The 13,375-nt window shown below is 42.0% G+C and overlaps 1 protein-coding gene across 2 annotated transcripts in view; it reads right to left on the bottom strand.

Moving 5' to 3' along the window:
* nsfa (N-ethylmaleimide-sensitive factor a) overlaps positions 1 to 13,375 on the bottom strand; it is a 311,021-nt gene that overhangs the window by 153,316 nt on the left and 144,330 nt on the right. For both annotated transcript variants that reach the window (XM_078529818.1, XM_078529817.1), the window contains exon 9: positions 139 to 338. In XM_078529818.1, coding sequence (XP_078385944.1) covers positions 139 to 338 — 200 coding nt within the window. The remainder of the gene's footprint in view (positions 1 to 138; positions 339 to 13,375) is intronic.

Below are 13,375 nucleotides of genomic sequence, written 5' to 3'. Positions count from 1 at the left end.
ATCTCAGTGCTGACCTATACTCTCTCCCACCTCCTTCATCTCCAAACATTCCTGCAATGTTCTGCCTTTCCAATGCACTCAATTATTATCATTTCTGCTCAAAATAAATCATAACTCATCGAGACTCAGAACACTCACCCTCCTCTGCTCCTCCTCTGCATCTGCAAAGAGTTTACGAATGTTCGCTTCAGATTCACCCACATATTTATTGAGGATTTCAGGGCCATTCACAACTTTGGGTTCACGAGCATTCAACATTTTTCCAATCTGTCGAGCCATTAAGGTTTTCCCACATCCTGGTGGGCCATAGAGCAGAATACCCTTCACGTGTTTACAACCTGGGAAAGACAAGGACATATTGTAGAGCAAATGACCAATGAAAACTAGTTGCATGTAAATTCTCTCAGTAAAGTGTAAAATCCTGAATTAGGAATAATGATGAACTTCCCCCAGTGCCAGGTAAACATTTTCCATTCAATTGCAAAAGGATACAGTAAAGTTTATACAACGTGTACAGGGCTCCCTTCCTAGGAAACAAAAAAACTCAAGAATGACAATCAGAAACTAACGAGAATAGGCAAGAGAAATAAACGTTGAGGGTCATCTTGTCAATGGTGATCACAAATTTCCAATAAACGTTTGATAAGATACCACATCTAAGGTTAATGCACAAAGTAAGAGCTCATGGTGTAGGGATCATTTTCAGTTTGGCAAACTGTAACTAGGGGAGTGCTACAGCAATCAGTGCTGGGGCCTCAACTATTTACAATCTTCATCAATGACTTGGATGAAGGAACAGAACGTATGGTTGCTAAATTTGCTGATGATGCAAAGACAGGTAGGAAAGTAAGTTGTGAAGAGGACATAAGGAGTTTGCAAAGGGATACGGATAGGTTAAGTGAATGGGCAAAAATGTGGCAGATAGAGTATAATGTAGGAAAATATGAACTTGTCCACTTTGGCAGGAAGAATAGAAAAGCAGCATATTATTTAAATGGAAAGAGATTGCAGAACTTGATGGTAGAGAGAGATCTGTGTGTCCTGGTACATGAATCAGGAAAAGTTAGTATACAGGTCACCAAGTGATTAGGAATGCAAACGGAATGTTGGTGTTTATTGCAGAGGGAATGGGATATAATAGGGAAGTTTTGTTGCAGTTCTACAGGGTTGAGACCACATTTGGAGTACTGTGTGTCGAGTTTTGGTCTCCTTACTTAAAGAATACAACTGCATTAGAAGTAGTTCACAGAAGAGTCACTTGACTGATTCCTGGGATTGCAAAAAGTTGTTGGATAGGTTGGGCATGTATCCATTGGAGTTTAGAATAATGAGAGGTGATCTTACTGAAATATATAAGATCCTGAGGCTGGATGCTAAAAGGACATTTCCTCTTGTGGGAGAGACTAGAACTAGGGCCCCATTCAAGATGGAGTTGAGGAGGAAATTTTTTCTCAGTCATTAGTATGTGGAATTCTCTTCACCAGAGCGGGTTGAGCCTGGATCATTGAATATTTTAAAGGCTGAGTTAGATAAATTCTTGATTAACAAGGCAGTCAAAAGGTTATAGGGGATAGACAGGAAAGTAGAGTCAAGGCCACAATCATATCAGCCATGATGGCAGAGAAGACGAAAGGGACTGAATGGCTTACTCTCTGCTCCTAATTCCTATGTTTGTACGTGCGACATAATAAGGTTTCAGATAAAGATTGGTAAGGACATAGAACAGACAAAAAGGCGAAAGTAATAAATTGGAGGTATGCCAATTTTAGTGGGGTCAAAGTAGGACAAGGGAAAATAAACTACAAAAAAAATTACTGGCAAAGAAAATAAACATCAGAGGGAATCATTGAAAATAGTAATCAGGAGTGTCAGGGGAAAGATACCCCTTTAAAAAACAAATCAAACTAGCCAGAAATGACATGCTATGAATAAATAATGCAATGACAGCATTAAAATTAAAGGAAAAGGCATACACAAAAGGAGGATGAAAAGGGAATATAAAAAGTTAGGAAATAAGTGAACAACATTAGAAAGGCAAAAGGAAACAAAATTAAAATATCAAAGAATATAAAAATAAACAGCATTGAACAGGCATAAATAACAAAAAAAAATCAGGATAGAAATAGTACTGCTAAAGGCCGTATACAATAAACTCACAGGTAATGACAGCAAAAACCAGAGTACTCGACATACAGTACTCCAAATGTGGTCTCAACCCTGTAGAACTGCAACAAAACTTCCCTATTATATCCCATTCCCTCTGCAATAAACACCAACATTCCGTTTGCATTCCTAATCACTTGGTGACCTGCATACTAACCTTTCCTGGTTCATGTACCAGGACACACAGATCTCTCTCTACCATCAAGTTCTGCAATCTCTCTCCATTTAAATAATATGCTGCTTTTCTATTCTTCCTGCCAAAGTGGACAAGTTCATATTTTCCCACATTATACTCTATCTGCCACATTTTTGCCCATTCACTTAACCTATCTGTATCCCTTTGCAGATAAATTGCTTTGCCTTCGTATTTAGTCAGAAGACCGATATGTCGGGCATGACAACAGAAGGTGGGATCCAAAGGATTAGAGGCATTTAAGATAGAAAGGGAGGCGGTAATTAATAGAATAATAAAACTCCAGGGGATAAAACTCCTGGTCCAGAAAGATTGCACCTACGCATATTAAAAGTAGTTGGGGAAGATAGTGCAGAAACACTATTACAAATATAAAACTTCAACAGAAAAGGGAATACTACCAGATCCAGAGGATTGGCAGACAAATGCAATTCCTAGGTTTCAATAAAGAAATAAAGTAAGTCCAGGAAAGTATAAGCAATTAATTTAGCATCAGTGGTAGGAAAGATGATGGAATCCTTACTAAAAGATGTAACAGAAAAATATCTAGACACTGAAAATATAATAGTGCAGATTTCAAAGTGGAAAGCCATGCTTGGTCAACTTTAGTGAATTCATGTATCAACAGGAAGGGAAGGCACAATATGCTTTGATTTTCAAAAGGCCTTCAATAAGGCACCACATAACAAACCTATGACTGAGGCTACATGAGGTCAAGTTGGGGACAAGTAACAAAATGGTGAGCAAACTAGCTACAAAACAGTAGAAGGCATCTAAGAGGCTAAAGGTAGTTACTCAGACTGGCAAAAGTTGAAAAATGGAGTTCCACAAGGATTGATGCTGGGACCATTTTGTTCACCATTTTCATAAACAGCTGGGGCTTGAGAATTAGAAGTACAATACTAAAATTTGCAGGCAACAACAATTTTTTTTGGGCCGGAGAGAGTTCATGCACAGGAGGACCAGAATAAAAAACAGAAGACATTAATAAACCTGACAGAATGGGCTTTTAATTGGCGAATCAACTTCAATATAGGTAAGTGTAAGGTGGTATATTTTGGTAATAGGAAGAATGAGGCCTCACATTCCTTGGAAAAAATTAGCATCTATATGGGTTGCAGGAGCAGAGGGATACGAGTACAGATATACTAAGATTATGAAAGGGTTTGATTGGGCAGATGTAGATCTTTCCATTTGTAGGGGAAACCAGAACTAGTGCTCACAACAATAGTGACTAATAAATCCAATTGGGTAAAGAATGTTTATCCTGAATTCCCCAAGTTTTGTTGTAATGTGGAACCTGTTATCACAAGGAATAGTTGAGGTGAATAGCATATATGCATTTAAGGGGAAGCTAGATAAATGCATGAGGGAGAACGGAATAGAAGGATATATTAACGAGGTTAGGTGAAGAGGCTGGTGCGGACCTGCACCTGTTAGTATTTACACCATAGAAGCAAGCCATTTAGCCTATGTAATGTTGACTATAACAATGTAGCTGCAGATGAGTCAACAGGACAAGCGTCAAATGAGGCAGGTCCATCCCATTAATCTGGCTACCAGCACTAAAATTTCATGACCTTAATAGAATTAAAAATCATTAAAAATAAAAACAAACAGCCATAACTGCTACTGGGATCAATACAGAACAGGACCAAAAGAAGGAGCTAGGAATGGTTTTATAAACTAGGTCATGGATTACATCATTAACTGCTAAACTCAAGCAACCCTCCCCTCAGTCATCCAAAGGCAAAGGATCCACAAGTACAATGTCAAGAGATTTCACACAGACACTGGCTCAAATTGAAAGGCAAGGAGTTACAAAAGGACAATGACCCAGGCCAATAAGAAACAAAATACCCATTGCCTAGGACACACTACACTCCTTTGTAAATGATGTCAAAAATACATGCCTAGCCCTGCTCAGAAGTAAGTTTAAGAGAATAAAACTGAAGAATATATACCAGCAGCCAATCAGGCTGCAGAACTTGGCTCGTAGCAGTGGGAACATACGCTCAAGAAACAAGAACACTAAGTTATTAATCCACAGATTCTAATACAGCCTACAGGATGGGGAGGGGTCAACCTCTGCTGCACACTTTAAATAAAAATGCAAACACTCCAAATATACCAGCCTGGATCTTTCTCCCGAATGAGGGAGGTGGATCAACTGGCAGAAACATTGAGCCAACGTATAGGCACAACCAGCTCAAAGCTCTGAAATTAAACGGTTACGTGCACAGAGAAGGAGGCATGATCCAATCAAGTCAATGAAGTCTGCAGATCATCTGGCAGAAATCCAAACCCTATCGTCACATTCACTGAATTTTCCCCACCCCTCTCCCCTACTCATGTGAAGGTGTGGACTCGAGTGGCAAGTTTTAAGAGCGCAGGCTATCCTCTGTATTCGTTGTAAGCAGGAGAAGATAGCATACTGCTGTGGCAGTCGACCATGGATGAGGCACTGCAACAATGCCCAACCTCACCCTCGCACCATAGCAATACATACACATATTTCACCATCTCTGGGCAGCAATTGAGAGCAAGTGCCCTTATCAATTTATCCTCCCCACAACATAGCGCTCTTCTTAAAGTCCCAACATGGGACTTAAGGGGAAATCCGACAAATCCCTGCCGGGTCTGCTTCAGTGGTGTCCAAAGCATTAGCCATGTGTGGCTACTGGGAATCCAGATGTGACTAATTGCATTTCTGATTACTGGTTTAAAAAAAGAGTAATAAACAAACATTGCTCATGTGACCTCAATATTTGTTTATAGTTCATGTATGAACTTTAAACTTTTTCATGTATTTATTGGTAAAATAGTATGATGAAAACAATGTGCAAGTGTTATTGCTGAGTGCTTTTTCTTCTTGGTTACTGAGTGGTGGTAGTTGTTTAACTAAATATACAAATGAATGGCATTTACCCATATTGAGGTGTGCGTTTCATTCTAAAACTAATATGTGTTAAAACAGTGTGACTTGTGGCTAGTCAGTAATCTCTACTTGATAACAATGGTCTATATGGTCCAACTCTGCCACAAGTGGAGCCTTCACTCAGTAAACAAAGGGGGTAGATGAAATAATAGTACAAACTGCTGGAAATGCATTCTGCTCTGCACAGATGCTGCCAAGCCTGCTGAGTTATTTACAGTATTTTTTTTATTTCTAATTTCCAGCATCCACAGTATTTTGCTCTTGTATTAGCAAGGGCAGCCAAGATCAGCCATTTTTTTGTTCTTTCACAGGGCATAAGCATCGCCGGCTAAGCCAGCATTTTTACTATCCATCCCTATATGCCCTTGAGAAAGTAGTTTTTTGACTGTATAACTATGCTAAATCACGAAACCGAGATGAAAGTTTAAAAAACGCCTGCATTGGCAGATCACAGCCATCTCAGCTGAACTATCACTCTAACTTTCATTCTATCCTGTGAGCAGCTTCTCAGCCCTTCAAGGCACTGCAGTTAATAAGGTTCAGCAAATCTTAAATCGATAAAACCGGAGTGTCTATCTGCTCCGAACCAAGTCACTACTGCAGCCATATTAGCTAATTTTACACAAGAGGTGAACAAAAAACAAAATCAGACCAGCTCTGCCAAATTAATGTCAGGCACAAGCCATTAAGAAGTACTAAGTGGCAATCTGATCCCTTTTGTATATGGGGAAAGTATGTGTGAAGGAGGATTGGGTGATGAGTGAAGTTCAAAGATGTAATGCTGAATTGCTGAGGCATGTTGACGGACTGCTTCTCAGTGTCTTGCTCAGTTGCAGTCAATCCCATATTGGCAATCACTGCACCACAATGCATAATATTCTATTTAGTGTTTTAACAATAAATACGAGTAAAGGAGGAACCCAACAACTGGATGCTTCCTCCTCTTGCAGGATAGGTTTGATGCAAGATAATTAGTACAACATATTTGCACAAAAGCAAATTAAAAATGTTAATTATTTTAAGCAGAGTTGGCTCTTAAATACAGAACTGAGTTTCACATGGAAACTCGAAGTCATAGCTATCAAATCATGGACTGAATCCTCACCCTACTCTCTCCAGACATCTTTCAGTAGCCTTTCCACGTTTAGGATTTAATTTTTAACTTTGATTCATAAAAACAACAGATGTTTTATTAAAGATCTATATTGTTAATTTCTGGAGGGCTGATTAATGCGTTCACTTCATCCTCACTGGGTTTTTAGAAAACCAGCAATGAAAACTATTCACTTCCACATTAAGCCCTCCAGAAATTGTAAGAAAATGTAACACATTTGTATAGTGTTTGATTGTCCAGCCAAAGATAACCTGTTAAATTTAAAAGTTCCCGAAAAGGCAGAGGGTGTCTGGCATATACGGCCAAGTATTAATATCACAAAAGGCACCCCAAACAAAGCAGACAGTGTAGCTTCCCAACACTTTCAAATCTTGGATGTATTCATTACAAAGGTCTACTTTCCCTTGTTGGCATTGGTCATCACCTATCACCTTGCGCTCACCAACATACATTGGTTCCCGGTTAAGTAGTGCCCGGATTTTAAAATTCTCCCTGGTTTTCAAATCCATCCATGGCCTCACCCCTCCCTATCTCTAGAGCCGCCTCCAGTCCCACAACCCTCAGAGATCTCTGCGCTCCTCCAATTCTTGCATATCTGTTTTCCTTGACTGCCCTATTGATAGCTGTGGCTTCAGCTGCCTAGGCCCTAAGTTGCACTGTCCTCCTTTACAACATTCTTAAAAGAGGGATTACGTCATGTGTCCTCAAGCTGGGGTGCCTACTAGAGGTGTAAACCAGGCATAAAATCCTAGCGCATGTTTGAGAATGGCTTGGAACTATGTTAAATAAGCCATCGATGTGTCACGTAAGATCTGTTGATGGCGTATGGGTGTGGGAGTGAGGGAAGTGCCCTTCAGATTTGTTTCCCCTCAATTTTAAACACACTATGTTGAGGTGCTGGTAATTACCCTTCCCCAGGTTGAAGAGGTGAAGGGGTCCAGTTCTGAAAAGGGCACAGCATTAATTCAATCATATCTTTATGTTGCACTCATTGCCTTGATTATAAAGAGCATTTGCAAGCATTGGTAGAGAAACGCAAACTTGTTTTCCACTGAGTACTTCATTATGAGAGAGGAAGTAGTAGGGAAGGGGAATGGGGACAGGTGTTGAATGGACTAGGCTGTTTACCTTTAGAATGATAGACCTAAACGGAGTTGGTGCATTTGGCAACTACTTTGGTGCTTTCAGAGACGGCGTGTTTGGCCAATTCCCTTGGCAGCATGAGGCACTCTGGATCTCTGGCCAAGACGGTGTGGCACTTGTTACAGTGAATGAGGTGCAAGGCCTCAGAGGCGATGCACTCAAAAATGTCGACAACAAAGGAATTCATAACACTCATGACCTTGGACGAGATCCTGGTGGAAGGGTGGACCTGGGTCAACACCCCGTACACGGAAGTGGAACAGTTCTGCTTGTGAGATTTCCTCCGCTTCCTGGGCAGCTTCTTGGTGGCTTTAGTCAGCGACTGCTTCGACGCCTTAGCCGCACCCTTAGCCGCACCCTTAGCCGCACCCTTAGCCGCACCCTTAGCCGCACCCTTAGCCGCACCCTTAGCCGCACCCTTAGCCGCACCCTTAGCCGCACCCTTAGCCGCAGCTGCTATCTCAGGCATTCCACTCGACTTGCTGTTTATCAGTGACTTTGACCGAGAACAGAAAGGGTCAGGTCATAGAGTGCTGCCTTTCTTTGGAATACAGATTCACAATAACAAATCATTATGCTTATAGGGTTAAATGGAGAAGGGTGGGAGGAAGCTGGTATGGAACTTAAACACTGGCACGGATTAGTTGGGCCGAATAGCCCATTTCTGTGCTGCAAATTCTATATAACTGAAATGAAATAATGTTTTCCTCTGAAACTATAGAACAAAAATCCTGCACCTTTATCACCGTGGGAGGAGAAAGGGTAAAATCAATTAGGAAAAAGAGGCCTATTTTGCCAATAAACAACCTGAAGTGGCAACACTCTAAGCTTCTAATGTTAATTTATTTTTTTGACCAATGCTACAACAGTTAATTTTACACAGAATTTCTCCTCACTGTTGTGCTTGGAATGCGAACTACTGTACTGTACATCTCCTCAGGTGTTAATTAGGTGGTTAACTGGAAAACGCCAAGTGCTATTAATTTGTCAACTTGTAAAGATTAAAGAGAAAATCTATATCAAAAACATCCACTTTCGCATTTCAAATGCCATGGCTGACTGACTTTAACAGTCTGTCAGTCAAGGTACTGAAACTGTATGAACTGAAAAGGAATATTCCAGATACTCTTGCTATTGTTAATTAGACAGCAAGTTCCTCCTGGATAAGGCCACTAACAAAGTTTCTCCTGATGATATTGTAAACAGAAAACTTGGGAGAATTATTAAATATTTGTTCTTGGCAACCTGGTGCTAAGAAGTTTGAAGAACTGTTTCACTGGCAGTTCCTCATATTTAGTCACCCAAGAATTGGGCAAAATTACATAGTAAAGTGCACATTGAACCCACCAAATTTCATTTGCTCTCTCATCAATTTCCCCTTACATTTGACTCCCAATGTCCTGTTGTGCAACATGGTTTCACAAACAATAATTGGTAGTTTAGCCAAGCAGGCACCAGAATCTATACAATAAATTTTAGCAGGCCATTCAACCATGGGGCATTTTGTGGCCAAATACAATCTTACCACCATGACCAGAGATCCTGACGCACAGTCTTTCCAGTGATAATATTAATCAGGAACTAGAACCTTAGCTGATTTTTCTTTCCCCTAGTTTTACACACACAAAATCTGAAGGATCTGGGATAGCTTCTTGCATGTGCTCTCAAGGAAGGAGTGAGAAGCATCAAAGGTCTGCACATTAAAATGCAGAGGGAGAGAAGGAAAAGAAAACTGACTTGAATTTGTCTTTCACAACCGCAGGATATTCAAAGTATTTTCGAAATGTCGTCACTATTCAAACGTAGGAAGTGGGACAGTTGATTTGCACACAGCAAGGCACCACAAACTGCATTTTGATAATGATCAGAGTGTGTTAAGTGATGTTGATTGAAGGATAGATACTGGCCAGAATTCTAGGGCTTCCAAATATTCTCATGGAACTCTATGTCGATCTGAGGGGCAAAATGAGGCCTTTAATGTCTCACCTGAAAGATGGCACCTCTGACAGAGCAGCGCTCGAGTGTCAGTCTCGATTGTGTGCTCAAATTTCAGGAGTGGAACTTGAACTCACAATCTTCTAGCTCAGAGGTGAGAGAGCTACCAACTGAGCCACTGTTGACACCTAAATGCAAGAAATGGGGTGGGAGGAAAAGTGCCACACACAAGTGAGAAAGAGAGAAAGGATTCAACCCTGGCTGTGCTCACACTGTTCCAAATGACTGCATAGAAATAGTAACAGTAGATGACCCTGTCATCCTTGCAGTCATGTGTGAACAGGAATATAAAATAGGGGAGGAAGGAGGTTATACCATGAACGTTGCCAGCGGTGTTCTAATATGCAACTGCTGACTGCTCAAGTCACCCTGTTCACTTTTACAAACTCTCAAACTTTCTACTTCACTTTGCCCCTCCTCACCTCTCAGACTTGAATAGTACGCAGGTCTACAAAAGGCATTACGAGCACAAGAACCAAGTATCAGACAAAAGCCTGGGATGATTATCCCACTTGTTGGACTGTTGCAAAAATTCAGTGCCACTGCGCCCTCATACATGGTATCTGAATCTGCAACTGTCAACTATAAATCTTTTGGGGAGATGGTGGCATAGTAGTAGTGTCACTGGACAAGTAATCCAGAGGCCCAGGCTAATGCTTTGGGAACATGGGTTCAAATCCCACCATGACAGCTGGCAGAATTTAAATTCAATTAATAAATCTGGAATTAAAAGCAAGTCTCAGAATCATGACCATGAAATTATCATTGATCGTTGTAAAAACCCATCTGGTTCACTAATGTCCTTGGGAGAAGGAAATCTGCCATCCTCACCTTGTCTAGCCTATGTGCGACTCCAGGCCCACAGCAATGTGGTTGACTCTTAACTGCCCTTTGAAATGGCCTAGCAAGACATTCAGTTGATGGGGAAATAGGGATGGGCAACAAACGCTGGCTTTGCCAGCAACACCCACATCCCATTGAAGAAAAAAAATGTTACCTATCTTGGCATAAGAGCGAAGGGATAATTCTTATAGTTCTTCAATCATCCTTTCATCCAAACCTTACCAAAGAGATTTTTATTGTACTGAAGATTGCTATGATAGTTAGAATCGAAGAATATTTCGCTAATCACAGAAGCCCATTCATCTTCTATCCACTGATCACATTGTTCAGAGGTGAACATTCCCACGACTGAGCAAAGATTTTGATAAGCTCCCCTGATAGCTAACTGCGTAAAATCACAACCCACTGTTGCCCAATGCAGGCCAGAGGATCACAGGCTGGAATCTCAGTCAACGCTATGGCCCAGGTCTTCCGTTCATCAGAGGGTCATACCCCAGAGGTACCCTGGAAGATCAGAGGGGCACCCAGCGCAAGTCCCACAACAAGGACCGCGTGGCAATTGCCCAAGCAGTTTTAACTACCGTGAGGCAATTACCCTGCGCCTGGAACACTCTGAAACTCCAATTTAAAGTTGGAGACTTTGGATGGTTCAGGGTCTCTTAGGAACATAGGAATAGGGGTACATCATTCAGCCCGTTGAGCCTGCTCTGCCATTCAATTAGATCACAGCTGATCATCTACCTCAACACCACTTTCCCACACTATCTCCATATCTCATGATGTCACTAGTCTCCAGAAATCTATCAATTTTGGTCTTGAACATGCTCAATGATTGAGCTTCCACAGCACTCTGGGGTAGAGAATTCCAAAGATTCACCACCATCTGAGTGAAGAAATCCCTCCTCACCCCAGTCTTAAATGGCCTGCCCCTTATTCTGAGATGATGTCCCTGGTTTTAGGCTCACCATCCGGGGAAACATCTCATCTACATCCACCCTGTCACACCCTGTAAGAATTTTGTAAGTTTCAATGGCGTCACCCCTCATTCTTCACAACCCTGGGGAGACTGGATCTGTGTTCCCTAATCTCTCCTCATAAGACAATCCTGCTATTCCAGGGATTAATCTGGCGAACTTCTGTTGCACTCCCTTTAAGGGAAATATATCCTTCCTCAGATCAGGGGACCAAAACTGTACACAATGCTCCAGGTAAGGTCTCACCAAGGCTCTGTACAACTGCTGCAAGACATCTTTACCCTTAGCAGAATTAGCAGTTACCCAGGAAAGTTAGAAGGATTAAAACCAGTTCTCACTCCTAGGTAACTATATTACTGACCCTATCAACCCCCCAACTACCTCTCTTCACTCCCTTACCCCCTCCACACCAATCACCCAACTGCCCTGCAACCACCCCTCCGCAACTACCCCAAACATGCCCGGACCCGCCAACTATCCTCCATCTCCCCGACCCCCACCTCCACCTGACCATCCAACTAACCCTCCCGTCTTCTGGTCTGGGACACTTAAACACATCGGAATGCAGCAACTGGTGCCATAAAAAAGGGGGTGTTGCTTCCTTTCCTCCAATGATCCTGCACTGCACAGGAGTCGTCCAGCTGCATCTATGCTGCACATTTCTCATCAGGCCCAGGTCAGAGGTCTGGGCAAGAAATGTGCTGCTCCAGGCTGAGAGCGCAAAAAGGAGCAGAGTGCAATCCAATTTAAACTGCCACTCCACAGAAGATTCGGCCCAATGTTAGCTGACCTCAGCCAGCACGACAGTAGGTTACACCAAAACCTTCATTGTTTCAAGGTTAAGGGCTGGGGGGAGGGGGTAGTTAGGGGAGACGAGCACAGCAGAGGGCTCCAGGCTGGATGACAATCCAGTGAAACTTGCCAGAATGGTCATCCACAAGGACAGCACTGGACCTTACATCATCATGTCGACTAAGAAAACATGCAGGCAACACTCACATGCCACTAATGGCATCCAGAAGCTACACCCCTGCAAGAGTCAGCGCCTTCACATGGAAAAAGAAAGTTAAGAAATGGGACTGGAGAAATGAAGGAAAACAGAAACACAGGCAGAAGCAACTCAATCCCAGTTTGGGCCACAAAATGTTCCAAAGTGCTTCAAATCACTTATGCTTTGGCTTTATTCCTGTAAAAAAAAAAGGTAATTCCCAGATAGCCAAACAATTGCTAATCCTGTCACATTATATATGCAGAAGTGCTAGTGCAGAATTTAAAGGATTACAATAAATCCCCCAACTTTACTACTCTATCAGCATATAGCATATTAAACAAATAGATTTGCAAAGGAACTACTTCAAAGAGACTTAGTACCTGAATTATAATAAATATAAGGGTGAGGTCCTGGAAATGCCACCCCCCCCCCCCCCACCCCACCCCCCCACACCCCCCCCAAACATTAGTGAGAATGAGATTGGGAGAGGGGGAGGGGATAAGAAAGAAAGATAGTAGCATTTTTGGAAAAACAAGTATACACACACTCCTTTTACAAATGAAATGAGTGCACAGCTGCTTAGACAAAGTCAAGAATCTGGAGCTATGCCAGGAAATGCTGATAGCGCATTCTGGACATGTCAAAATTGCCCCAGTAATGAAACCACCTGAATGCTTGACAGCCAATCGAAGACATGTCCCTATAGTGCTGGCAAGTTAAGCCTTTTGCTAAATTAAATTTTATCAGGGTTTTGATGGCCTTTCGAAGATGGTGTATTAAAGGTTATTATTTCATCTTTTACTTCTGTGCAACCTGCTGTTGGGAGCTTCGAAGTTCAGGTGATAAGCCAGGTGTGCTGATCACTGCTTGGACCTGGGTGGTTTGCTGTCAGCCGCTGCTAATCCTCGCTGAGCAGAGCCTCACCCACTAAAGCAGGTGTGTGACCCGTGCAATCTGGCCACAATACAGCAGAGGAATCAGCCATCACATGAAGGGTAGAAAGTGAAAAACATCGAATGGA

Source organism: Cetorhinus maximus, chromosome 25 (assembly GCF_964194155.1).
Source record: "Cetorhinus maximus chromosome 25, sCetMax3.hap1.1, whole genome shotgun sequence".
NCBI classification, from domain to species: domain Eukaryota; kingdom Metazoa; phylum Chordata; class Chondrichthyes; order Lamniformes; family Cetorhinidae; genus Cetorhinus; species Cetorhinus maximus.
The sequence above is the reverse complement of the archived record's forward strand: the minus strand, read 5'-3'. Positions and strand labels throughout refer to the sequence as shown.